Source organism: Trachemys scripta, chromosome 1 (genome assembly GCF_013100865.1).
Source record: "Trachemys scripta elegans isolate TJP31775 chromosome 1, CAS_Tse_1.0, whole genome shotgun sequence".
NCBI classification, from domain to species: domain Eukaryota; kingdom Metazoa; phylum Chordata; order Testudines; family Emydidae; genus Trachemys; species Trachemys scripta.
The window spans coordinates 138,261,366-138,288,577 of record NC_048298.1 but is presented as its reverse complement, the minus strand read 5'-3'; the positions used below and the strand labels follow the sequence as shown (position 1 = coordinate 138,288,577).

General features: G+C 49.5%; 1 protein-coding gene across 1 annotated transcript in view; it reads left to right on the top strand.

Moving 5' to 3' along the window:
• Positions 1-26,766, top strand: part of CLCN1 (chloride voltage-gated channel 1) — an 81,601-nt gene extending 54,835 nt beyond the window's left edge. Inside the window, exons 11-23 of the mRNA XM_034766358.1 lie at positions 2,930-3,014; positions 3,513-3,662; positions 5,753-5,822; positions 7,341-7,451; positions 7,547-7,760; positions 8,171-8,304; positions 9,319-9,545; positions 9,959-10,064; positions 12,738-12,823; positions 22,723-22,761; positions 23,266-23,370; positions 24,525-24,611; positions 25,172-26,766. Of these exons, the coding sequence (XP_034622249.1) occupies positions 2,930-3,014; positions 3,513-3,662; positions 5,753-5,822; positions 7,341-7,451; positions 7,547-7,760; positions 8,171-8,304; positions 9,319-9,545; positions 9,959-10,064; positions 12,738-12,823; positions 22,723-22,761; positions 23,266-23,370; positions 24,525-24,611; positions 25,172-25,564 (1,807 nt within the window). The 3' untranslated portion in view covers positions 25,565-26,766. The remainder of the gene's footprint in view (positions 1-2,929; positions 3,015-3,512; positions 3,663-5,752; positions 5,823-7,340; positions 7,452-7,546; positions 7,761-8,170; positions 8,305-9,318; positions 9,546-9,958; positions 10,065-12,737; positions 12,824-22,722; positions 22,762-23,265; positions 23,371-24,524; positions 24,612-25,171) is intronic.
• Positions 26,767-27,212: the final 446 nt, after the last annotated feature.

The following is a 27,212-nucleotide window of genomic DNA, read 5'->3' as shown; positions in this document are numbered from 1 at the left end:
TTCCTGCCCCCTGACTGCCCCCCTCAGAACCCCCAACCCACCTTGCTCCTTGTCCCCTGACTGCCCTGTCCCGGGACACCCACCCCCTATCCAACCCCCCTGCTCCCTGTCCCCTGACTGCCTCCCGACCCCTATCCACATCCTCACCCCCTGACAGGCCCCCCGGGACTCCCACTCCCAACCCTCCCTGTTCCCTATCCCCTGACTGCCCCCCCTGAACCTCCGCCCCATCCAACCGTCCCCTCCTCCCTGACTGCCCCCCAGGATTTCCCGCTCCCTTACCCAACTCCCCGCTCCCGGCCCCCTTAGCAGCAGCAGGAGCTCACAGCCACGACACCCGGCCAGAGCCAGCTGCTCTACCTATGCTGACCAGCGGGAGTGGAGGGCCAGAGCATGGCTCGTGCAGTGGCATGGCTGCGGGGGAGGGGAGATAGCGGGGGAGGGGCCAGGAACTAGGCTCCCTGGCCGGGAGCTCAGGGACCGGACAGGACGATCCCGCAGGCTGGATGTGGCCCGCGGGCCGTAATTTGCCCATGTCTGGTCTAATTCATATTAAGATATTTTTATCTGCAGGGAAGAAAATCTCTTCTGGGCTGAACTTTTGTCTTTACAAGCCATAAACAGCTTCTTGGTCCAGGAGAGACAGTCTAACTTCTCCCTGCAATTTTTATTAGGAGGAGAAAATATAACTGGTTAGACAGGAAATGTTCTTAAAGTAGAAAATCAATAATTTCTTCATAAGAGCCACAGTTTATTTTTTGAATATATCAAAGAGAAAATGCCAGTTGATATCTGACCCAGTATATCAGTTTTGTAAAACAAACATTTATAAAATTAGGGCTGACAGAAATATTTCCACGTTCTTGGTCCCGGCTGAAAGACATATTTAAAGGAAAGATAACAAAGAGCTTTAAAATAATCAGAGGGGTAGCCGGGTTAGTCTGGATCTGTAAAAAGCGACCAAGTGTCCTGTGGCACATTATAGACTAACAGAAGTAATACAGCATAAGCTTTCGTGGGTGAATACCCACTTCGTCAGACGCATGTGGTGGAAATTTCCAGAGGCAGGTATAAATATGCAGGCAAGAATCAGTCTAGAGATAACGAGGTTGATTCAGTCAGGGAGGATGAGGCCCTCTTCTAGCAGTTGAGGTGTGAAGGGAGGAGAAACTGCTTTTGTAGTTGGCTAGCCATTCACAGTCTTTGTTTAATCCTGAGCTGATGGTGTCAAATTTCAAATGAACTGAAGTTCAGCAGTTTCCTTTTATGTAGGGAATATGTAAAAAGTGACAAAGTGTCCTGTGAAAGGATAAATGGACACAAGTCAGATATTAGGAATGGGAATATACAAAAACCTGTAGGAGAACACTTCAACCTCCCTGGACACACAATAGCAGATTTAAAGGTAGCCGTCCTGCAGCAAAAAAACTTCAGGACCAGACTCCAAAGAGAAACTGCTGAACTTCAGTTCATTTGCAAATTTGACGCCATCAGCTCAGGATTAAATTTCCACCACATGCGTCTGATGAAGTGGGTATTCACCCATGAAAACCTATGCTCCAATACTTCTGTTAGTCTGTAAGGTGCCACAGGACACTTTGTCGCTTTAAAATAATGACATTTGTGTAGGATATTTTGAAATATCTTTCATCTCTAATAAATCCTAAATTATTATTACCAACACAGAGAAAGAAACATGTCTGTTTGCAACATGTGGGTTTTAAGTGAGCATTGTTCCTTTAAAGAATAAATAAAATATTGTATTGCCTCCTAAAATTTTTAAGGGCCTTACCCTGTGAGTTGCTGAGTGATCTCAAAAGCTAGCAATTTGCAGGTCTGAGTAGTGAGGAGCTCCTAGCTAAATGAAAATTGTGACATTTCCCTGTAAGTGTCAAAAGAACTGAATTTATAGAATATCAGGGTTAGAAGGGACCTCAGGATGTCATCTAGTCCAACCCCCTGACAGATTTTTGGCCCAGATCTCTAAATGGTCCCCTCAAGGATTGAATTCACAACCCCTGGGTTTAGCAGGCTAATGCTCAAACCACTGAGCTATCCCTCCCCCCATGAGCTAGCCCATTAATGACGTGGAGGCCAAATCTTCTCTCGCTGATTCATTATGGCGCCTTTTGCTGGGTTACCATCAGAATAATTGAAAGTATGACAAAGTAAGCGTAAAAGGTGAGCAGAGCCTGAGAAGCACGTAGTTTAATTTATATTTGTGAACAACTTTTACATAGATTCATAGAGTTTAAGGCCAGAAGGGACCATTACATCATCTAGTTTGATCTCCTGTATATCACAGGCCATAGAATTTCACCCAGTTACTCCTGTATTGAGCCCAGTAACCTCTGTTTAATACTAAAAGCTGCATGGGAGGAATTCAGAAAAGTGTGATGAATAACAATATCTTGAACTGAAATAATAATTTTGCCCCAAAGGATTCCATTGCCTCAACTTTACATCTCAGCTAAGCAACATACTTCCCTTTAGTACCATACTAGGGCATTGGGATTAGTACTAATTCAGCGGGGAGAGCACCTACCCCACTCCCTGCTGCACAGCACGCCCTAGCACCACACTGGCACCTTGGGGTCAGTGCTGACTCAGAGGGGAGAGCATTCCCTAGTGAGTTATCCTCTGTAGTCTGTCTAGCACCTTAGTTGTTGACTCTTCTGCAAGCATTATGAACATAAGAACAGCCATACTGGGGCAGAACAATGGTCCATCTAGCCCAGTATCCTGTATTCCGACAATGGCCTGTGCCAGATGCTTCAGAAGGAGTGAACAGAACATTGCAAATTATTGAGTGATTTCCCAGGCCCACTCATGCTTGTATGATCTGACACAGTCACAGCCAAGGAAATAGGACTGCAGGAAAATGAACTGTAATATTGTGTTCAACTTCTTTCATTCTTTCTTGTTTCAGCCGCCTTGTATACCCAGGAGTAATAACCTTCCTGATAGCAACGGTGACCTTCCCGCCGGGGTTCGGGCAGTTCATGGCTGGAGAGGTGAGAGAAGTTATAAAGGAGTAAATGTGTAATTCTGAAAGAAACACATGTAACCGTCTCCCCAATCCCCAGATCAACAAACACACACCATGGTGAGTGAGAAGGACTCTGAGGTGTCCCCTTCCTAAATCTCTCCCTGCTTCCTGCTCGGGAAGAGTTTGACCTCTCCTGGGCTGGAAGGAGAGATTTCTCTATGAGTACTAATCTCCAAGCTCCCCTTCAGGCAGATCTTGGGAAGGTCCCTCCACTCCCACCTAGGGGGTTTAGTCAGGGAAATGTAACCCCTTGAACACTAGAGGAGATTAACTAGATTCTCCTCCATCCAAAGCCCTCTCTCTTTTCTGAGCAGGTTAAGGTTTAACTCTTCATATTCTAGAAGGAAATATCCAAAGAGAATCAAATGTGGGGATCCTCTCTGCTGGGGAACCTGTGTATAACATTGACCCTATTTAATCTTTTGAGAATCACTGACACTTTTTGTGCCTTCTTTCTTTGTAGTTGATGCCCAGGGAAGCCATCAGCTCCCTGTTTGATAATTACACCTGGGCAAAGCACATGGGGGACCCACAAATCCTAGGGAAATCTGCCATCTGGATCCACCCCAAAGTCAGTGTCTTTGTCATCATCCTGCTCTTCTTTGTCATGAAGGTAGGAACCCCACCCATCCTGGACTGTCAGTGTGTCTCCCCTCTTGTGGGGCTCGGAGCTCTTGACACCACCCTTCTGTTTGTAAAGTGCTTTGAGATCTGCTGATGACAAAGTTCTACCTGAGAGAAGAGATTGAGACTGAAAGAGAAAAAGTCTCCAAAATAGGAACTAGCAAGAATGAGATTTTCTTACATAAAAATAGTGATGAGGACAAACTGTGTGTTATCCTGGGTGAAGGAAGAGAGACAGCACCCCCCAGATCAGGACTGGACAATAATGGCCAGTGGGCACAGGGGTCCCAATACACTATCCTTGGCAGACTGTATGTACTTCCAATGGACGCTAACAGGTTCGGTAATGCTGGGATTGCTTGTCATGCAGATAAAGGGTTTTTTATTTGAACTGAGAGACGGTGGGCCATGGGGAGTAGCGGTGCAGTGTACATCTGATCTGCAATGCAAGAAACGTATCCTTCTAGAGTCATGTGAATGTTCCCATATAGTCTGATAGGTCATTCCTGCCTCTAGATTCTTTGCTGCTGTGACAAACTGCTAGAGTAGCTGTTTCAGGCTGCTTATTTTGCTGTTGGTTGTGTTAAAGAGGAGCAGGCTACGCAAAGAAGCCCTGCCTCTGTGGCTCTGGCCAAAGGTTGGGCTTGATCATGGGTGGCGTGTGAACCACCGGCTGGGGGAGGCTAGCCCAGCCCCAACCCTTCAGCCCGAGGCCCCACCCCTTCCGCCCCCCTCCACCGCAGCCACCCGCCCCAGGCCCAAAGGAGTGCCGGGAGGGCAGGTGGCGCGGCCCCAGCCTCCCCAGCTGGAGCACTGGGGGCTGAAGGACTGGAGCCGCACACAGGGAGCAGTGGTAAGTAGGGGGTGGGGTCACACCTGGCTGTTTGGGGAGGCCAAAGCCTCTCCCAGTCTATGCAACCCGCCGCCCATGGGCCTGATTCTCCACTGCATTGAATCTTGGCCCCAATACTCAGCTGCATATGGGCTGAGTTTGGCACTACTCAGTGGAAAGGGAGCAGAGCTGGTTGTACTCCTCTGTTGCAGCTCCCCAGATTCTGGGACCAGCCAAGACTCTGTGTTAGAGTAGCCACAGGGCTGCTGCCCATTGCAGCAGCCAAGAATAGCCAGAGTGTGGAGGTGCTCAGGCCATGGCTACTCTCCCCTAGCATGTCGCTACACTAGAAGCTGTAGAGTCTGCTGGCTCTATACCACTTGGAGGTTCTCCGTCTGCTGGGGGTGTGGCTGGATCTACTGGCTTTATGGCCTTTTTACACCAACTACCCTGCACAAAGCTACCCTTGAAAGGCACTCAGCAACTACATGATGCAGAGTGTGTCACACCCACTCTCTGAAGCACTTACTGACTTTCAGCTCTCCTAGAGGAAATTCAAGGTGTTGCTCTCTGGATACCATAGAGATCGCCTCTCTCCCTAGGAACAGTACCACTTCAGCAGCTGAGATCTGCTGGGCCACACCTGCTGAGAATCCCTTGATGTGAGCTCTCAGGGGACGGGTGGCAGGGTTCTCTGAGGAGCCCTCAATGGTAGAATCCACCCACCCTTTTAATCTGATGAAGGCCAAGTGTGCTGGCCGTCAGGGCATGGGACAAGGCTGGTCTGTTTCCTGAGGAAGGTGACTGTGAGATCAGCTAGGGAGAGGTTTAGGGGTTCCAAGTTCCAGCATGATAGTTCGTTGTGGCTCTGCCAGAGGTTGTGGCCTGCACCATTTTATAAATAAGTAAAACTTCCTGTGCCAAGGGGGGACCCCATCTGTGTTGATCAAAGGGCAGGTAATTCTCCATGTTCATCCCATCCCTTATGGATTAGTTTCTCCACCAGCACAACAGTCCCTGGGAAGCTCTGTGCAGTAGACAGTCTCTGGCAGGTGTTGATGGTTTGCATGAATTTCTCCCACTCTCCTTTGCTCCCCACATTTCCAGCTGCCCTTGGCTTCCTTGTTGAGTCTGTCAGATTCCCCAAAAGACATTTCCTCATAAGAAGGCAGGCTGGAGGGTGTGGTGCAGCTGCAGGAGATGCTGTTACCACAGACTAACTATCACCCCATATCCCTCTGTTCTAGTTCTGGATGTCTGTTGTCGCCACTACCATGCCGATACCTTGTGGAGGCTTCATGCCTGTTTTTGTACTGGGTGAGTTTTAACCTCCTTCTTGGGCTTCTCAGAGAGAGAGAGAGAGAGAGAGAGAAATTATCATTGACAGGGAGACAGAGACAACAAGCTCACAATGGTGTTTCTAAGAGGGAATTCAGATCATGGCTCCCACAAGCTGTCTATGAGGAGCTTCATTAACAGTCCAGATACCCAGCCTCTGACCTTCTGCTCCTCTCCCTTTCTTCCCAAACTCACAAATGCTGATCTGGAAATTCCTGCAGTTTCTCCACATAATGGATTGCGCACTGCAAACAACAGACATAGTTACTAGATAAACCAGACACAGGGTCAGGACTTGAACCCTGACACTTCAGTTCCAAAATCTCATGTCCCTGCCTCTTGAGCTGAAGAAAAGCTCCCCTCACTGGTACCAGTAGTAGGCCCCCTGTTGTCTCTGTGGCCCCAGCTATAAGACAGCAACATCAAGCCTTCACTCAGAACCAGTACGTTACAACCTCAGCCATGGATTATTAAGTGACTCATGACAAGTGGTTGATGACTGATTAATGATTGTTAATCCTAAAACAGAAAAAAATGTTAAAATGTCATTAGTATTGAGAGTACATATTAGTCCAGTAGAACCTCAGAGTTACGAACACCAGAGTTACAAACTGATCAATCAACCACACCCCTCATTTAGAACTGGAAGTACACAATAAGGCAGCAGCAAAAACAAAACAAAAACAAAAGCTAATACAATACAGTACTGTGTTAAAAGTAAACTACTAAAAAAAATGTTTAAAAAGGGAAAGCAGCATTTTTCTTCTGCTTATTAAAGTTTAAAGCTGTGTCAGAGAATAACGAGTCAATTCAGTTGTAAATTTTTAGAAGAACAATAATGTTTTATTCAGAGTTACGAACATTTCAGAGTTATGAATAACTTTCATTCCCGAGGTGTTCATAACTCTGAGGTTCTACTGTAATTTAGAGTAACATGTTGTAATTATCCCAAAACCAAGCATTACAATGCCAGGAAATTCAGTTATGGTTGCACTTAAAAGATATCCAAACGTGTCTGGACATGCACAGTTTGGACACCCTTAACTTTGCACTATATGGACACCATTTAAAATATGATCCAAAAATCAGTTTCGTCCAGTCTGGGACCACAGACTTACAGTAATCATAATTGTATGGTCATTGCATGGTGTCACTACAGGGCAGAGTTAAGGTTATTGGGGTGGCTTAACTGTGCATTTTCAGACTTGAACATATTTGGATTTATTTTAAGTGTAAACTTATCTCTGAATTTCCAGGATTTGTATTTCTGTGTTTTGGGATAAATACACCCTTCCTGGAGTGGTTTTTGCCCTTTTATTACTGATACAAAATCTCTATCTTAACTCCATCATAATGTAGTTTTTGTTTTAACATATAAGCACTAGTAAATTACCAATGGCTTTTATCAGCAGAGATCACACACATTCCCTGCCCTGAAGAGCACAGACATTTTGGGTGGATAGGTGTTAACATGTGACTTCATGTGATGCTTTCCAGGGGCTGCCTTTGGCCGTCTCGTTGGTGAAATCATGGCATCACTCTTCCCTGATGGGATCCTCTTTGATGGCATTGTTTACAAAATCTTACCTGGAGGATACGCCGTCATTGGTGAGTCTCCACGTCTTTCTTTTTTCTATCCCAACCTGCACGAATCCCTTGGTCCACCTGACACTGTCTTTCCTCTTCCCCCACAACTGGGAAAGGTGCAGCAGCCCTGACAGGAGCAGTGAGCCACACCGTCTCCACAGCAGTGATCTGCTTTGAGTTGACGGGTCAGATCTCCCACATCCTGCCCATGATGGTTGCTGTCATCCTTGCCAACATGGTGGCTCAGAGTTTGCAGCCCAGTCTCTATGACAGCATCATCCAGGTGAAGAAGCTGCCTTACCTGCCTGACCTGGGCTGGAATTACATAAGGTGTGGTACCACCAGTGGGGATTGGGGAGAGGAGGGGAAACACAGCAGAAGAAATGGCAATGGGAAACCAAGGGGTATAGGCTAGGCCACAAAGAAATGGAGCAGGGATGGTGGGTGGCAGACACATAAATAGAGTGGGAGGAGGCTGTGAAACAGCAGGAGGGCAGTGGAGAAGGAGGGGCTCATCCATGATGGGAGGGAGCAGAACCTTGCCTGAGTGGAAACCCAGTTGGTTTGTGGATGGTCTCACTTCCCCTGTAGTTACTCCCACTTGCGAGTATGTATCTGGCTGTATAAAGCACACATCTGAAAGGAGCTCTTGTTTTGTTTTTTCCTTTTTGGGAAGTTTTTCTTTTAGACATATTTGAATGATATGTTAACCCCACTCTTTATTTTCTTTGTTCCTCTAGCAAATACAATATCTTTGTTGAGGATATTATGGTCTGTGATGTGAAATTCATCTCCTCTACTTGTACATACCAGGACCTGCAGACCCTGCTTCAGAGCACAACTGTCAAGACCTTGCCTCTAGTGGATTCACCAGGTAAGCAATATGGGGAATCTGACCTTTTCTGAAGCTGGCCTTGGTTGAAAGAGTCTGTCTCCAGAGGTATGTAGTTTGGAAGATAGGGAACCAGTCTGGGAAACCAGAGATGTGACCCTAGCTCTGCTGCTGATTTGTTGTATGGCCTTGTCCAAAAAACCACCACCCTCTCCATTCCTCAGTTTCCCTATCTGTAAAATGGGAGTGATCATGCTCCTTATCCACATGGATAAAGTGTTTTGAGATCTTTCGATGAAGAGCATGATTAGTTTCCTGCTTTGGTTGGAATGGATGTCAATTGTCCATTGTGGTAGAGAGACAGGATTTGGCTGTAATGCCACACAGGGGGTTCTCTGCTGAGGCTGTTGGACAGATAGATCCTGTTGTTCTCTCTGGCTCTGTGGCTCCCAGATTGACAAACACCGCCTGTGCTGCCTTGTGTCACCACACCGGGATTCCCCTGTCGCGGAAGAGACTGGTGACTATAATATCTCTAGTTGTCTGAGACGGAAAAAACTCAGGCCTGAGCACTTTTGAGAGGAGGGGGTTGCAAGGAGGGTTTGGCAGCTGGAAGTGGGATAGGCATTTGTTGTGGGGGGTTGTGAGGGCAGCTTGGCAGGGTGGGGTACTGGGGAGTGAATGGTGAGGGCAGCAGGAGGGGGCAAGGAGACCATGGTAGGAAGGTTTGGCTGCAGGGATGGGTGTTGTATTTAAGAAGGCGGCTGATCTGATTTGTTGTCAGGCAGAGACAGGGCTCAGCAGCAATTCGGACTTGTGGGAGGTCAGTTGGCTGGGGTGTCATGTCAGGGCCATCTGTTGGGTAGCAGGAGGGAGAAGGAGTCAGGAGTATTTTGCAGAGGCCTTGAGCTGGGATGAGTGTGGGCTATGCATCCAGGGGAGGACCTCTCGCCACACCATCTTTGGAATCCTCAGGGCTAACGTGGCCAGTTTGGGCAGGGAGTGTTGGCTCACACACGTCCTTTGACTGGCTCCCCATGTTATCTCCTCCTGCAGAGTCCATGATCCTGCTGGGCTCAGTAGAGCGGTCGGAGCTGCAGGCCCTTCTCCAGAGGCATATTGGCCAGGAGCGGCGCCTGCGCATCATCAAAGAAATGGAGCAGAAGCTGTCTGAGGCGCCCTACGATGGGCACAGCAAAGGCCAGTGGGCAGCCATGCCCAGTTGGAAGCGCGAATCTTTTGCTTTCGTGGATGAGGATGAGGATGAAGAGGAGAAGGCTGAGGTAAGCGGGAGGGTGGGGGAGGAGGGAGAGAGACTGAGGTGGGGAGATGCAGGGGAGAGAGAGAGAGTGAGCCCTGGTCTAACTAGAAACTTATGTCTGTATAACTCTGTCACTCAGGGGTATGGAAAATCCACACCCCGGGTGACGCAGTTATACTGACTGAACTCCCAGTGTAAACAATGCTATGTCCCTGGGAGGGATTCTCCCATCATTGGCATAGCTGCTGCTCTCAGGGAGATGGAGTACCCTACACCGAGGGGAGAGCGTCTCCCGACAGTGTATGCAGCGTCGTCACTATGCGCTACAGCAGCACTTGTACGCGTACACGAGCCCTGAAGCAGAGAGGCACTGGAAAAAGGGAGGGAAAGGAGCTATTCAGGATGATTCTTGTTTTATTTTCTTTCCTTCGGTAGCCACCTCAGCAACTCTCTCCTGCTCCCAGTCACCCTGAAGAACCCAATGGCCCAGTGGCTCCTCATAAACCAATGCCAGAAACATCGGGGCCCCAGGAAACCCCAGGTATGGTGACCTCCAGAGTGCCCCAGCTTGCCACATCCCAGTCAGCACTGGGAAAGCCACACTGCCTATTGCTTGTGTGAGTGTGAGGGGCTGAGGCTAGAAAATTTTCACAGGAAAAACTATTTCAACAAAACTGTTTTTTTTTTTTTTTTTTTTTTACCAAATTGTATCAGTTTTGACAAAATTTACTACAGAAATTTTTTTCAAAAAATCTTTTTTGGTTCATTTTGAATTTTTGTTTCAAATGTTATTTTTTTTATTTTTATATTATTTTTACTGTTTTATAGTGTGTTCTGACATGTCCATATGAATAGTACATATAATGCACTACTGTTATTGACATGTCATAATATGACATAATATAATAGAGGAACTATTTTATTTTTTAAAGTAGCAGCTGCACTTAATGATTTTTAACAATATTATGCACAACTACTACTGACATATCAGGAAGTAAGGTAAAAAATGCATACAAATGAAAAATAAAATAAAATTCAAAATGAAAGTTTGACATTTGAAATGAAGATTCACAGTTCCAAAACAAAAATCCAAAACTTTCTGAAATGCAGATTTTCCAAAATGGACGTTGTATAGACATTTGTTTCATGGGAAAAGCACACAAATTTTGAATATATTTGTTTTGTTCCAATTCAGAATGAAAACAAATTTAAAAATGTGGAAATTTCTTGCAAAATGAAAATTGTGAGGTTTGACCAGCTGTATCTGAGACCCTGTATCTGGGTGTATGAGTGATGTGGGGGAGGTGCTGGCTGCTGTGAGCTCATCTGCTTTCCTCATGTTAAGGGGATTGTGTTGAAATTACTCTCTGCAATGTGCCTTGTTACCATATACAAAAAGCATGTGGCTTCCTCTGTAGCCTTTCGTAGACTTGTGATGGTGTGAGCAGATCAGGCTCGCAAGTCTGGCTCCCTCACATTGCAGGACTCATCACACCGTCTTTCTCACTAATATCTCTTCTAGCCAGCTCTAGAGAATCTGTCGTGAAGTTGCCGCCACCACCACTTGCCCACCCGCTCCACATTGTCCTGCATGTGGATACTCTTGTCCTGACATCTTACCCTACATTTTTATCCTTAGTGGCTTAGACTATCTCCTTAGTGCATCTCCTGAGGCTGAATATACACACATCTTTACTGATCCAGCTCCGTCCGTGGGGTGTATGTACAGTGACATATTGTCTTCCCCTGTTTGGAACCATATAAGCTGAGCTCTCCTGACTCTAGTCATGTCTCTCCTCTGATCCCTGAATCACTTTTGTTGCTCCATGATGTAGTTTCTCTCTGTGCCTCCTGAACTGCACAGAGAGAGCCTAATGGTAGACAGCCCCTGAGGGTGAGCAAGGAAGACAGGGCTCTTGGCTAGTGCTTGTAGCCGCCCAAAAGGGAAGAGGGGAGGTGGGACCATAGTCTCACTCTCCAGCCCACCCTGGCCAGTAGAGTTGGCTGGCCAAGGATGAGAGCACTTCCTCGCTGCACCCCTTTGGGGGTGTAGCATTGGGCACACTCCCCTTTCTGCAGCACCACCAATGTAGGCCAGTGCCTTTAAGGCACAATAGGGTCCCTTATATGCTAAGTGTGGTTGCAGAGCAGTATACCAGCTAATCCCCCTACTTACCAGATGGCAAAGGTCTATTTGTCTGGGGAATAGTCACCCCAAGAGAAATGGGGGTGGGGCATCGCTTGAGCTATTTTAAACAAGGCTAGACAAAGCCCTGCAGAATAGACTGCCATCCTGAGGTGGCGTGAGGAACAGGGGATGGAGCAGATGTACCCTAACAGGGCTTTCCCCTCTCTCATTTTTATTCCTGGGTGTTCCCCCATCAGCTTAAACTCTGCGTAGCAATATCGTCTCTCCTTTCTTCTCCTTCCCATCAGGATGAATAATCCATGGTCCTTTCCATTCCCAGCCTCAGGCCCATGGTGTCATCCTTGACCCCTCTCTCCTTCACCCCTCACTTTCAGACTGTTGACAAATTCAGCTGCTGCTTTGTCTATGACAGCATCTCTACATCCCATCCTGCCCTTTCTGTCTCTGCTGCCCAAACCAAATTCCTGCCCCTGACGCATCCATTTTGGTCCCCTGTAATTTAACCAAAATGCTGCCAGACTCATGTTCCTCACCCTCACCCTCTGACATCAAATCAGGGCTTTGGAGCGGAGCCTGGAGGTGGAGCATGGAGCAGCTCCAGAGCAGTGGAGCTGCAGGTTTTTGCCTGGAGCTGGAGCGGAGCCGGAGCACAGCTCCAAAGCCCTGGACATCATCACCCCTCTTTACAAGTCCTCTCGGGGTTTCCACAACCCTTTCTGTGTGAACAGCATGGCACTGGGACCTTGCATGTGAGTGGCTTTCTGCTTCTGGCTCCTTCTTGGAATCATTGCTCTCTGGATAGCCACCCTCCAAGGCTCTATCTGTGCAGATTTAGTTCCCCTCCATAGGTAGGGGATATTGCATGGATTAGTGTGATTGATTTCTGCCTGTCCCAAATCTTGCCCAGTCAGCAATAGAATGGTGTGTTCTGACTGGCTGGGCCCTTTCATACTAACACCAAATTTTCCCCAGCCTGCCTTGGGCGAGGGGGTAGGCCTGGTGCCTTGTGTTTAGTCTCTCACTTGTCCTCGTTTTTTCTCCTCTTTGTTCATTCTCTTCCTGCAGCCAGGAGTTTCTGGAGCTTGAGGCAGCTGATCCAGCAGCTTTTGTGCCATTACAACCGTCCACCAGAGATGGAGAGCATTGCCCAGGTTAGGGGCCCAGAGAGCTCAGCTGCGCAGTAATGAGAGACATAGGCGTGAACTCCGTGGGTGTTCCGGGGCTGGAGCACCCACGGGGAAAAATTAGTGGGTGCTCTGCACCCACTGGCAGCCAAGCTCCCTGCCCCACCTCACCTCCGCCTCCTCCCTGGAGTGTGCCGTGTCCCCGCTCCTCTGCCTACCTCCCAGTGCTTGCCGCCACCACACATCTGTAGCAAGCTCCGGAAGGGAGGTGGCATGTTCAGGGGAGGAGGTGGGAAAGAGGCGGGGCTGGGGCCGGGATTTGGGGAAGGAGTCGGAATAGGGGTAGGGAGGGGGTGGAGTTGGGGCGGGGACTTTGGGGAAGGGATTGGAATGGGGATGGGATGGGGCGGGGCAGGGGTGGAGTCAGGACGGGGCCGGAAACAGACAGGGGGGGTCGAGCACCCACCGGCACCAGTAGAAGTCAGCGCCTATGATAAGGGAGGGAAGATGAAGGAAAGAAGGCTCCCTCTGAGAGATCTTGGCCATAGGGTGGGGGCAGTGGTGTCAGACAGGGAGATGCATGAATGATGCTCAGTGTCACGGAGTCACTGGGACAGTGCTCCGGAACTACTCCATATGAAGCCAGTCAGGACTCTGGGGTAGCATGCCTCCTCTCTCTGAGCATACTGTCGCCAGGGCAAGAAGCTCACACAGCTTCGACCTTCCTGGATTTGACCTCAGAGCATTCAGCATTCCCTTCCATACCGTGCGCTTCCCGTAGTGAGGAAGCTGGAGGACTCTGCAGCCCAACTCCGCAGTCAGCAGTAACTCTCAACCAGCATAAAACGGAAGGTTTATTAGTCGACAGGAACACAGTGTAGAACAGAACTTATTAGCGCGGAAATCAGTGACTTTCAGACAAGTCCATCTTGGGGGAATCCCAGGCCAGATGCCCTGGACTCCCCCCTCCAGTCCCTGCAAGCAGACTGCACAGCTACCAGCGACCCGACCTCAGACACCCCCATCGCTCCTCCCCCTGGTGAGTGTCTCACTTCCCAGGCAATATGTCACCTGGTTGCATTCCCCTCTTTGAGACTGAACAAAGTGGGGTCACTTTAGCCAGTGACCTGGGGAAGCTCAGGCCTCTCTCTACGGGACAAAGAATCGGCTATAATATTTGCACTCCTTTTAACATGGACCACCTCCATGTCATAATCCTGGAGAGATAGACTCCACCTCAGGAGCTTGGCATTGGCTCCTTTCATCTGGTGAGCCATGGCATGGGCAAGTGGTCAGTGTACACAATGAAGTGATGCCCAAATAGATCCGGCTGCAGCCCTTTGAGTCCACACCATGGCGAGGCATTCCTTTTCTATGGCCGCATAGCTCTGCTCCTGGGGCAGCAGCTTCCGGCTCAGGTACACGATGGGGTGTTTGCACCAGTGTGCATTGGCATCATGCCCAGCCCTTTGTCTGAGGCATCTGTGAACACCATATAGAGCTTATCAAAGCCTGGGTTTACCAGCACCGGGCCCTTGACCAGATCCTCCTTCAGTGTGCAGAGAGCCCTCTGGCACTGCTCAGTCCAGACCACCTTGTCTGGCTTACCCTTCTTGCATAACTCCATTATGGGAGCTGACCCAGAGCTAAAGTGGGGCACAAACCTCCGGTAGTACTCTGCCATCCTTATAAAGGCCTGGGCTTGTTTTTGGGGTGCAGGGCAATCTCTGATCGCCTCCATCTTGGTTGGCTCTGGCTTTAGGCAGCCGCTCCCCACCTTGTGGCCCAGGTACGACACCTCTGCCATCCCCACCTTGCACTTCTCAACTTTTCAGTCAGCCCTGCATCCTGTAGGCATTCCAGGCCCCTCTTCACCTGGGACACATGGTCCTCCCCGGTCTGGCTAACAACACAAATATCAATGTATGCTTGGGTAAAATTCTCCATCCCCCTCAGTAACTGATCCATCTGGCACGGGCAGGTGACCAATGCTTCCTTGAGGCCGAAAGGTAGGACCAGGGATTTGTACAGCCCCAAAGGGGTGACAAAAACAGGTTTCAACCTGGCATCTGGCTCCAAAGGCACCTACCAGTAGCCTTTGGTGAGATCCCTGGTAGTGGGGTACTGAATCCCCCCCAAGGTGTCTAGGATCTCATCAGGCATAGTTATGGGACAGGCACCAGACATGGTGATGGCATTGAGCTTCCGATAGGCCACACAGAATGGGATTGACCCATTTTTCCTGGGGACCAGCACCATGGGAGAGGCCCCAGGACTGGTGGATGGCTGGATTACCCCTAAAGCCATCATGTCTCTGACATCACTTTCCAGGGCCTGGGCTGTGTTCCCAGTGACTCTAAATGGGGAACACCTGATGGGAGGGCTGGCTCCAGTCTCCACCCAATAGACAGTGCAGTTAGTGAGCCCAGGCCGGTTGGAAAACAGCTGCAAGTAGGAACGTAGCACCTTTCTGATCTCTGCCTGCTGGGCAGGGGATTACCTGGTCAGAGAAGGGAATTGATTCCAGCAAGGGGCCAGCTCCTGTCTCAGAGAACACACCCACCAGGGGATCTTCCCCCTTCTCCCACTGACCACACATGGCCAGTACCAGCCTCTCCCTGTCACAGTATGGCTCCATAAGAACATAAGAACGGCCATACTGGGTCAGACCAAAGGTCCATCAAGCCCAGTATCCTGTTCTCTGACAGTAGCCAATGGCAGGTGCCCCAAAGGGAATGAACAGACAGGTTATCATCAAGTGATCCATGCCCTGTCACCCAATCCCAGCTTCTGGCAAACAGAGGCTAGGGACACCATTCCTGCCCATCCTGGCTAATAGCCATTGATGGACCTATCTTCCATGAATCTATGTAGCTCCCTTTTGAACCCTGTTATAGTATTGGCTGTCACAACACCCTCTGGCAAGGAGTTCCAGAGGTTGACAGTGCGTTGCATGAAAAAATACTTTCTTGTGTTTGTTTTAAACCTGCTACCTATTAATTTCATTTGGTGGCCCCTTGTTCTTGTATTATGAGAAGGAATAAATAACACTTCCTTATTTACTTTCTCTATACCACTCATGATTTTATAGACCTCTATCATATCCCCCCTTAGTCACCTCTTTTCCAAGCTGAAAAGTCCCAATCTTATTACTCTCTCCTCATATGGAAGCCGTTCTATACCCCTAATAATTTTTGTTGCTCTTTTCTGAAGCTTTTACAATTCCAATATATCTTTTTTGAGATGGGGCGACCACATCTGCACGCAGTATTCAAGGTGTGGGCATCCCATGGATTTATACAGAGGCAATATGATATTTTCTGTCTTATTATCTATCCCTTTCTTGATGATTCCCAACATTCTGTTTGCTTTTTTGACTGCCACTGCACATTGAGTGGATGATTTCAGAAAACTATCCACAATGACTCCAAGATCTCTTTCTTGAGTGGTAACAGCTAATTTAGACCCCGTATATGTATAGTTAGGATTATGTTTTCCAATGTGCATTACTTTGCATTTATCAACATTAAATTTCATCTGCCGTTTTGTTGCCCAGTCACCTAGTTTTGTGAAATCCTTTTGTAGCTCTTCGCAGTCTGCCTGGGACTTAACTATCTTGAGTAGTTTTGTATCATCTGCAAATTGTGCCCCCTCACTGTTTACCCCTTTTTCCAGATCATTTATGATCAGTTAAAAAAGACTGAGCCCAGTACAGATCCCTGGGGGACACCACTATTTACCTCTCTCCATTCTGAAAACTGACCATTTATTCCTACCCTTTGTTTCCTATCTTTTAATGAGTTACCAATCCATGAGAGAACCTTCCCTCTTAGCCCATGTCTGCTTATTTTGCTTAAGAGCCTTTGGTGAGGGACCTTGTCAAAGGCTTTCTGAAAATCTAAATACACTATATCCATTGGATCTCCTTTGTCCGCATGCTTGTTGACCCCCTCAAAGAATTCTAGTAGATTAGTGAGGCATGATTTCCCTTTACAAAAACCATGTTGATTATTTCCCAACAAATTATGTTCATCTATGTGTCTGACAATTTTGTTCTTTAGGATAGTTTCAACCAATTTGCCTGGTACTGAAGTGAGGCTTACTGGCCTGTAGTTGCCAGGGTCACCTTTGGAGCCCTTTTTAAAAATTGGCGTCACATTAGCTATCCTCCAGTCATTAGGTACAGAAGCTGATTTAAATGTTAGGTTACAGATGACAGTTAGTAGTCCTGCAATTTCACATTTGAGTTCCTTCAGAACTCTTGGGTGAATGCCATCAGGTCCTGGAGACTTATTACTGTTTAGTTTATCAATTTGTTCTAAAACCTCCTCTAATGACACCTCAATTTGGAACAGTTCCTAGATCTGTCACCCAAAAAGAATGGCTCGGGTTTGGGAATCTCCCTCACATCCTCAACAGTGAAGGCCGATGCAAAGAATTCATTTAGTTTCTCTGCAATGGCCTTATCATCTTTGAGTGCTCCTTTAGCATCTCGATCTTCCAGTGGCCCCACTGGTTGTTTAGCAGGCTTTCTGCTTCTGATGTATTTAAAAAAAAATTTGCTATTACTTTTGGAGTCTTTGGCTAGCTGTTCTTCAAATTCTTTTTTGGTCTTTCTAATTATATTTTTACACTCCATTTGCCAGAGTTTATGCTCTTTTCTATTTTCCTCATTAGGATTTATCTTCCACTTCTTAAAGGATGCCTTTTTGCCTCTCACTGCTTCTTTTACTTTGTTGTTTAACCATGGTGGCTCTTTTTTGGTTCTCTTACTATGCTTTTTAAATTGGGGTATACATTTAAGTTAAGCCTCTATTATGGTGTCTTTAAAAAGTTTCCACGCAGCTTGCAGGGATTTTACTTTTGGCACTGTACCTTTTAATTTCTGTTTCACTAACCTCCTCATTTTTGTGTAGTTTCCTTTTCTGAAATTAAATACTACAGTGTTGGGCCGCTGTGGAGTTTTTCCCGCCACAGGGATATTAAATTTAATTATATTATGGTCACTATTACCAAGCAGTCCAGCTTATACACCTCTTGGACCTGATCCTGTGCTCCACTTAGGACTAAATCAAGAATTGCCTCTCCATTTGTGGGTTCCAGGACCAGCTGCTCCAAGAAGTTGTCATTTAAGGTGTCAAGAAACTTTATCTCAGCATCCCTTCCTGAGGTGACATGTACCCAGTCAATATGCGGATAGGTGAAATCCCTCATTATTATTTTGAGTTTTTTATTTTAATAGCCTCTCTAATCTCCCTGAGCATTTCAGAGTCACTAACACCATCCTGGTCAGGTGGTCTGTAATATAGCCCTACTGCTATATTCTTATTTTTCAAGCATGGAATTACTATCCATAGAGATTCTGTAGTACAATGTAGTTCATTTAAGATTTTTATTTCATTTGATTCTACACTTTCTTTCACATATAGTGCCACTCCGTCCCATGCACGACCTGTTCTGTCCTTCCAATATATTTTGTATCCTGGTATTACTGTGTCCCATTGATTATCCTCATTCCACCAGGTTTCTGTTATGCCTATTATATCAATATCCTCATTTAATACTAGGCACTTATGTTGACATGGTGCACTCGGTGGCTGTGAGCCCAGTTGGGCAGTTCCACCACATCGTTAATCTCATTCAGCTGGGTGATGATCTTAAAGGGCCCATCCCAGGCAGCTTGCAGCTTATTCTTCCTCACTGGGATGAGACCCCTCACCTGGTCCCCAGTGCCATAGGAGCAGGTGAGGAGTCATACCAGACCTTTTGCCTCCCTTGGCTAGGTTCTCTTGGGCCAGACCCATGAGCTCAGCAAGCTTTCCCTGGAAAGTCCGTACATTCTCCACCACTGATTTTTCATCAGGAGAGGCCTTCCCCTCCCATTCGTCCCTCACCAAGTCCAGGGGTCCCCTCACTCTCCTCCCATATAGAAACTGCAAAGGAGAGAACCCCATGGCTTCCTGGGGTACTTCCCTGTACGCAAACAGCAGGTGGGGTAAATACTTGTCCCAGATGCTGGTCCAGGAACGTTTTCAGCATCAGCTTCAGGGTCCCATTAAATCTCTCCTCCAGCTGGTTGGACTGAGGGTGATACGCCAAGGCCCAGGTGTGTTGGACCCCACACTTCTCCCACAAGCACTGGAGCCGGGCTGACATGAAGTTGGACCCCTGGTCTGTAAAGATCTCCTTGGGGAACCCCATTCTGCAGAAAACTGTCAGCAGCACATCTGCTACAGTGTCTGCCTTAATAGAGGATAGAGCCACCGCCTCTGGGTAACAGGTACCGAAATCTACCCTCACCAGAATGTATTTCTTCCCTGCCAGAGTCGCCTTGCTAAGGGGCCCCACTATGTCCATGGCCACCTTCTGAAAAGGCTTCTCTATAACAGGCAGGTGTCTCAAGGCTGCTTTACTCTTGTCTCGGGCCTTCCCCACCCTCAGGGAGGGGTTGCAGGACCTGCAGTACTGCTGGATGGCGTCGCAGACTCCGGGCCAGTAAAAGTTCTGTAGCAGCCTCTGCCTGGTGCACTGGTTCCCCTGGTGTCCCGAGAGAGGGACATCGTGGACCAGGTACAGCAGCCTGTGGTGGTACTTCTGGGGGACCTCCAGATCCCCCATGGTTCCATTTCCCCTGGCAGAGCCCATTCCCGGTACAGGAATCCCTTCTCCCACTGGAATCTTTCCCAGCAGTCTTCCCCCAGGGTTTGCACTGGGCTGGGGCCAGAAAGTTCCTTCAGCTTTTCTAAGGAGTGGTCCTTCCACAGCTTGGCCTGGAATTCAACGGCTGTAGAGGGGAGTGAAACCAATTCCCTCTCGTTGCCTGCAGTCACAGTCCTCCAGATGGGAGCGCTGGGATTCGGGCTTTCTTGGTAAAAAGCCCCCATCTTGATCTTGGCCACCCTCTGACCAGGCGTCTCTGTCACCAGTAGTGCCCTTTTAGCTGCTTCCCCCTTCCCTGGGGCCTCCTGCACCTATAGACAAGGCAGCCCTGGTTGGCAGCTGTCCCTCCCTGGCTGTGGTTCCCCACACTCAGCTGGGGTCTCTGATCCCCCTGGGCTCAGCATCGCCCCTGCTGTCCCAGAGAGGCAGGCAGTGATCCTGCTGCTTTGTTCACAGTATCAGAGCCAGCATGAGCCACCTCCCCCCCGCCACTCCGTGCAAAGGGGCAGGGAGCATCTCTCTGTCCCACTCAGCTCCAGGGGTCTGGTTACAGACAGGCAGGGCACCTGAGCTTAGCAACTCCTCCTCTCTGCCATTTGCATTTACACTGACCGCTTCAGTCTCAGCCGATTGGTTCCCTGGATTCAAATTAAATCCTCAACCGTTACAGGAGCAGGGCCTGGATCCCCGGGACAGGTCCCTCTACCTCTCAGCTCAGCCATTGCCAGTTCCTGCTGCCAACATCTCTCCTGCTGTTCTGCTTCATGCCTTCCCTGCCTCTCTCAGTCCTCTGACTCCTTCGATATCAGCTCCAATTCCATCCCTCTCAGATCCACCAGCAGGGAATCCGGTGGAGATCCCTTGTTGGTCGGGGACACGGGTCTCAGGGGCACCCAGCTGCTCCCAACCTCTCTTGTGGCCACAGCTGGATCAGGAACCGATGTGGGCTCTCGGGCTGCCTGACTGCTCCCAGCCTCTCTCGTGGCCCCAGTTGGGTCAAGAACCGGTTCCTTAGAGCGATCATCCTTTTCCAACTGAGCCATTAGCTGTGCCTTGGTGAACTTTCCAATGTGCAGCCCTCTCTTTCTCTGCAAAGCTGTACAATGTTCTTCTGAAGGAGATGGTTATAGGCCATCTCTTCGCTGTTCCCAAGTTGTCAGGGACTCACAGGCCTGTGCTCTCTCAGCTCCCCATGGTCCCTGGGAGGAACCCCTTCAGTGCGACAGCACTTCTTAGGGGTTACAATCTCTCTCGGGGGTTAAGCTGTAGGCTCCTCTGCCTCCTGGAACCGCACCTCACCTCCTGGAACCGCACCTCACTTTTGCACGCCTATCTCCCGTGAATCCCACCTTAATTTTACTGCTCCCCAGTCACTTACTGCAGGATGCACTGTCCACTGGATGCAGTTTATCCCACCGCTTCCATCAGTTGTTAAAGAGTCACCGGGCCAATGCTCTGGAACTACTCCATATGAAGCCAGCCAGGACTCTGGAGGAGCATGCCTCCTCTCTCTGAGCATACTGTCGCCAGGGCAAGAAGCTTACACAGCTTCAACCTTCCTGACCTCGGAGCATTCAACATCACCTTCCACACCGTGCGCTTCCTGTAGTGAGCCTGCCCGTGCGTGGCTCCTGGGGAAGCGAGAGGGCCCTGTTCCCCAACTCCGCAGTCAGCAGTGACTCTCAACCAGCATAAAATGGAAGGTTTATTAGTCGACAGGAACACAGTGTAGAACAGAACTTGTTAGCACAGAAATCAGTGACTTTCAGCCAAGTCCATCTTGGGGGAATCCTGGGCCAGATGCCCTGGACTCCCCCCTGCAGCCCCCCAAGCAGACCGCCCAGCTACCAGCAACCCGATCTCAGACACCCCTGTTGCTCCTCCTTCTGGTCTTTGTCTTGCTTCCCAGGCAATGTGTCACCTGGTTGCATTCCCCTCCTGGGTCTCAAGTTACGAAGGGCACTGGCCATAGCCTACATGCAGGCAACTGAAGCAGCCTCACCTGCCCCTGAGGGTCTCAGCCAAAGTCACACACCCTTATTCCCACCACATAGGCATTGGTGCAGCACAGAGAGAAACTGAGGCACACACAGTAAGACTCACATAGGCTCAACAGTAAGACTCACATACACTCACATACAACATAACAAGGAAAAATCCTCACTTTGTTACACTGAGCTCCTGGTAAAGGATTAGGGATTTCCGCAGAAGAGGATGGCCATGGCATGCATGGGGAAGTGAGGATCGTGCTGGCTAGGTGCTGTCTGTGCTGCTAGTACTGAGAGAGACAAGGTGGGTGAGGTCATATCTTTTACTGGACCAACTTCTGTTGGTGGAAGGTACAAGCTTTCAAGCTACACAGAGCTCTTCACCAGCTCTGGGGAAGGAAGCAGACTGAAATCTGCAGGTACTGAGGCAGGCTTCAGATCTAAGGCTATGTCTATACTACCCGCCTGAATCGGCGGGTAGAAATCGATCTCTCGGGGATCGAATTATCGCGTCTCGTCGGGACGCGACATTCGATCCCCGAATCGACGCTTGTACTCCACCAGGGGAGGTAGGAGTAAGCGCCGTCGACGGGGGAGCCGTGGAGGTTGATTTGCTGCCGTCCTCACAGCGGGGTAAGTCGGCTCCGATACGTCGAATTCAGCTATGCTATTCGCGTAGCTGAATTTGCGTATCTTAAATCGACCACCCCCCGCCCCCGTAGTGAGGACGTAGCCTAAGAAAGTATAGGCCAAGGGGCTGTCCGAAAGGCATCAAGAGAATCAAGAGAAGACTAAGCAAAACCCCACACCAAACCAGGACTTGCACCAGTGTGCAGGTCAGTAGCATCCCAGTGCACAGATTCCACCCTCCATGACAATGACACCCAGGGAAAGATGGGGGTCCCTGAGTATCTGGGGGTGCACAGTGGGATTAGAAGTGAGCGGGAAGTAGGGTGACCAGGTGTCCCGATTTTATAGGGACAGTCCCGATTTTGGGGTCTTTTTCTTATATAGGCTCCTATTACCACCCCCATCCCAATTTTTCACATTTGCTGTCTGGTCACCCTAGGAGGAAGAGAGGGACCCTGAGTATAATGGCGACTTTCTGGGCTTAGGGATGAGTCGGTGGGGGGTGGGGGGAAGGGAGGGTTAGTTGCTGGAAAGTGGGCGATACAGCTGAGATTAGGAATAAGGGGGTCTTGCACTCCAGGGTTTTGCTGTGGAGTTAGGGCTGTGTACTCTTTCGCTGACCGTGGCTGTGTTTTCTGTTCTCCCTAGGACTATGTAGAGGTTATAGATACAATGAAGCCAGAGGAGGTAAGTCTGGATGAGGACTGGGGGGCTGGTTCTCCTCTCACCCCTGGAAGCTGTCTCCTTCCTGGGAAGGTCCAATGGCCAGGATATGCTCATATGCTACAAGGAGAGGCCATCCTGAGAGAAACTATCCCCTCAACCCATGGAAATGGGGCAGCCTATCCTGGAGTGACTGGGGCAGGGAGAGCTCTGGAAGGAGAGACAGGGGGCTCTCATCCCCTCTAAGCAGGCCTGGGGAAGCCCTCACCTTCCTGGCTACTTTTCTCACTGTGTCACCCTTGCTGGGGGCATGTCAATCAATGGCGCTTCTAGTGCTGCAGCACCACCACGTTTCCAAGGGGAGGCCCCAGCTCATGCTGGAGGGATGGGAAACCTCAGAGGAATAATATATTGGGGGCGGCAGATGAGGAGGAGGGGGAAACAGCAGCAGGAGACCGGGGCGGCTTGGAGTATGGGCTGGGAGCAGTGTTGGTCACTGTGAGTGTGATCCCCTCTTCCCTGTGTCAGATAGATGCATGGGAGCAGGACGAGCTGAATAAGGAGGTGTGCTTTGACAGCTGCTGCATAGACCCCTCCCCTTTTCAGCTAGTGGAGAGGACTTCCCTGCACAAGGTAGGTCTGACCTCCCTCCCAGATACTGTCCATCCTTCTCCAACTTGTCTGTCTCTGTGCTAGCCCACCCCAGGGCTCATCCCCTTCCCTCTCCCCTTCTCCCTCCCCTCGCTTTGCATTTTTCTCTCTCTTGCTCTCTCTCTGTCGCCGTCTCTATCTGAGAAGCTCACTGAACTCCCATCAGCACAGTGTCTGACTGCAGTCTCCTGGAACAGCAGATTAGTTTAATAAAAGAGCTTCAGAGAACCACACTAGGCTCCACCAGCCATTGCATTAGTGTTGGAATTCCCTCTCCCAGCCTCTGGGGGCTGTCTAGATACACACACATTAGCACTGGGATTCCCACTCCTAGGCACTGAGTGCAGCAGCAGCCACACCTCAGATGTTTGTAAAAGCAATGATACAATAATGATGGGTTTCATACATTAGCCCATCTGAGTGCTGCAAGATCCATATGCAGCAGTGGGGGTGGGATTCACACTCCTGGCCCCTCTGGGACCAGGGACCTCCATCCCAGCGCATGAATACTGGGATTCACACTCCCTGCCTCGGAGTGCAATGGGATCTGCATGCCTTTATCACTGTATTTATTAGGGGTCTGTCACTGATTATATCATTGCTGGGATCCACTATCAGCTCCAAAGCACAGCAGGATCTACCCCACTGTGCATTGGTCCCTGAGTGGACTGGGATCTGCACCCTCGTAGCCATATGCCAGGTGTGGGGATGTGAGTTGGTGTGAGAATGTTCTGGGTGTCCCTAGCATGCACCAGTGTGACCCGAGGGGAGTTCTGGCTGATTAGAAGTCCCAGGAATAAAAGGAATATTTAAGCTGTATGGGACTGCTGCTCTGGGCTAACTACAGGCATATACCAGGAGTTCCAGGTCCCCCCCCCCCCCCCCCCCACTAACCACCCTGCAAGTGCAATGAGGCTACTCACTGAGGATTAGCATTAGATTTCCCACTCCTAGGGCAGCTTCTTACCAGGGTGGCGCCAAACCCAGAGGAATTTGAGTTGGGATTCCCACTCCTAGCTTTGGAGCCCAGAGGGGATCTCAGGCCTAGGCTTAGCGCCAAGACTCTCATTCCCAGCCTTTGAGGACATCAAGCCCTAGGTGACTGGTAATGGAGATTATCTTGTTTTCTCCCACAGACACACACCTTGTTCTCCTTGCTGGGCCTCAGCCATGCCTATGTGACCAGTAAGGGGAAGCTGAAGGGAGTGCTGGCATTGGAAGAGGTAAATACAGTCACATTTTCATGCAGACACTCCCACCTCCTGCTCAGCCCCAGACATTCTGTGTGTTATTGTAATATCCCACAGCAGACGAGAACCAGCTTTGGGATGGAAGTTTCAGCTCTGCAGTCAGTACATTTCCAGGCATTCCAGTTTCAAGTCCTGGCAGCACTGACTTAGTCCTTTTCCCTTCTGAGGGGAGAAATTGTGTTCCTGGATGTGAGTTTTTCAGAAGGAGCCTTAACAAACCAAGGGCCTGTCTGCTTTACATGGATATTAAAGATCCCCTAGTGACAGTCCTTTTTGTGAGAGACGGGCTTTTACCTGTGTGGACCGTGCCAGATCCGTTTAGCCAGTGTCCCTCCCAGAAGTGGCTACGCTGAGGTTTGGAGTTTGCCAAGTGCTGTGGGATGAAAGGCACTATAGCAATGCAAAATCTGATCTCTCCAGGGGCTAGTCTCCTGCCCTGTTATTTTTGGAGAGTAGCTGAACTTTTGTGCTGTGGTTTATCAGCTGCCCTTTAATTCCCTCTCTGTTCTTCTGACCTTCTGCCCCTCCAATAGCTCCAGAAGGCAATTGAGGGCTCCACGCGCTCTGGTGTCCGCCTCCGTCCGCCCCTCGCCAGCTTCCGAGACACCAATCGGACCTCAGTCAGCAATGAGCAGAGTAGCCAGGTTTCACAGGTGTGGAGCCGGCAGGACAGCTGTGTGGTGCCTGTGAGAGGAGCTGCGGACTCAGGGATGGGGAGCCCACTGCCCTCCAGCTCCCCCTCCCCACAGCCCCCGCCCTTCCCTGAGGAGGGGAAGGGGCTGCACTCTGTCTCAGCTGCTGACGCTGAGCTGGAGGAAATGGAGCTGTCTGGCCCTGCTGCTGAGAACATCTCAGACATCCTCAAGGACCTGAGCCTGCGCTCCACGGACCTGGAGGAGGACGATGAAGAGGATGTGCCCCTATAACCGGTGGGAAGAGGGGATGTCAGTGAGCCAGCCCTGCTACACATGCTCCTCAGGGAGAAGCCTGAGGACTCTCTCTCCAATGCTCCAGCATCCGCAGTAGCTTAGTTGGGGGAGGGATCACAGGACTGCCCTTCTGTTGTCCTCACTACCTGGAGTGTTGTGCTACCTGGGACAGATAGGGGTGCATGTGTGAGGGGGGAGATGGACTCCCCCAGGTGGCAAGGGGGATGCTGGGATTAAAGGCCCGACTCTTTCTCTCCCAGCACTTATGGTGAGCATATGGGGGAGGGAGGCAGCAGGAACCATAATGAGGCATGGACCCCACTGGCTGCAGGGACAGATGCTCTGAACAGATTGTGCCATTGTGAGAGAGTGGTGGGGAGCGGATGGGGGCCACAGCCCTGCCTCTTCTCCATTCTCAGAACACCCTGAAGAACAGCATGACTTTCTCTGCTTCCCCTGCCCCCCAACAGTTCCTGCAGGAACCTTCCCACAACCCAGGATTTCTGACTAGTGAAAATTCTCAGGGGCAGGGGGATTGTGCAAGCAATGAGCGGGGAGAGGGCAAGCCCCCCGAACACCCTCCTGTACAATCCACTCAGCCACAGCTGTATCCCTGAAGATTGTGGGTTGAGCCAGCCTGACACCTAGAGACACCCAGCATCCCTGGGGTAATAATAGCTTTATATACAGTGGCTCATTCATTAGCACAACACCCCTCCCTGCAGTTCCTAAGGGTGGTCGCCATCTTCCCAAACACCTCACAAACACACACGCTTCCCACACTTGTATCTAGAAGCAACTTTCCATCTTAGAATCCCACCACCCCATGCCCCTGTAGCCCCTTCAAGCCCCTCTCCCATCCTGCGCACCAAGAACATTCTTGTCCAGAAACACTGGGTCTTGTTCCGGATTCTCACTCTGGTATTTTCGTTGGTGGGAGGACTGCTGGGGGCTTGTCCTGGGCCTGCCAGCGCTGCCACGAAGAGGGAGATTTCTTACTGCTCCCACAAGCATGGTTGGGAGGGAGGAAAGGCTGCCGGATCTTTGTCACGGTTCTTTAATATACTCAGGACTTTAAAAAAGAATTGGATGGGAGGAAAGACTTCTTGTTTTCCGGTTGGCTCACTGAAGTCTTTAAGCAGAATGGCCAAGATTGGAGTGGGTTGGTCAGAGGTCACAAAGGCATGGACGAATGAGCAGTAAGACTGTATATATCTTTCAGATATTTATGTGTTTGTCTCTGAACCACTATCGGCAATTTCTATGAAGTTATAGTCTTAAAATATAAGAATGCCCACATACTGGGTCAGACCAAAGGTCCATCCAGCCCAGTATCCTGTCTACCGACAGTGGCCAATGCCAGGTGCCCCAGAGGGAGTGAACCTAACAGGTAAAGATCAAGTGATCTCTCTCCTGCCATCCATCTCCACTCTCTGACAAACAGAGGCTAGGGACACCATTCCTTACCCATCCTGACTCATAGCCATTAATGGACTTAACCTCCATGAATTTATCTAGTTCTCTTTTAAACCCTGTTATAGTCCTAGCCTTCACAACCTCCTCAGGCAAGGAGTTCCACAGGTTGACTGTGCACTGTATGAAGAACTTCCTTTTATTTGTTTTAAACCTGCTGCCCATTAATTTC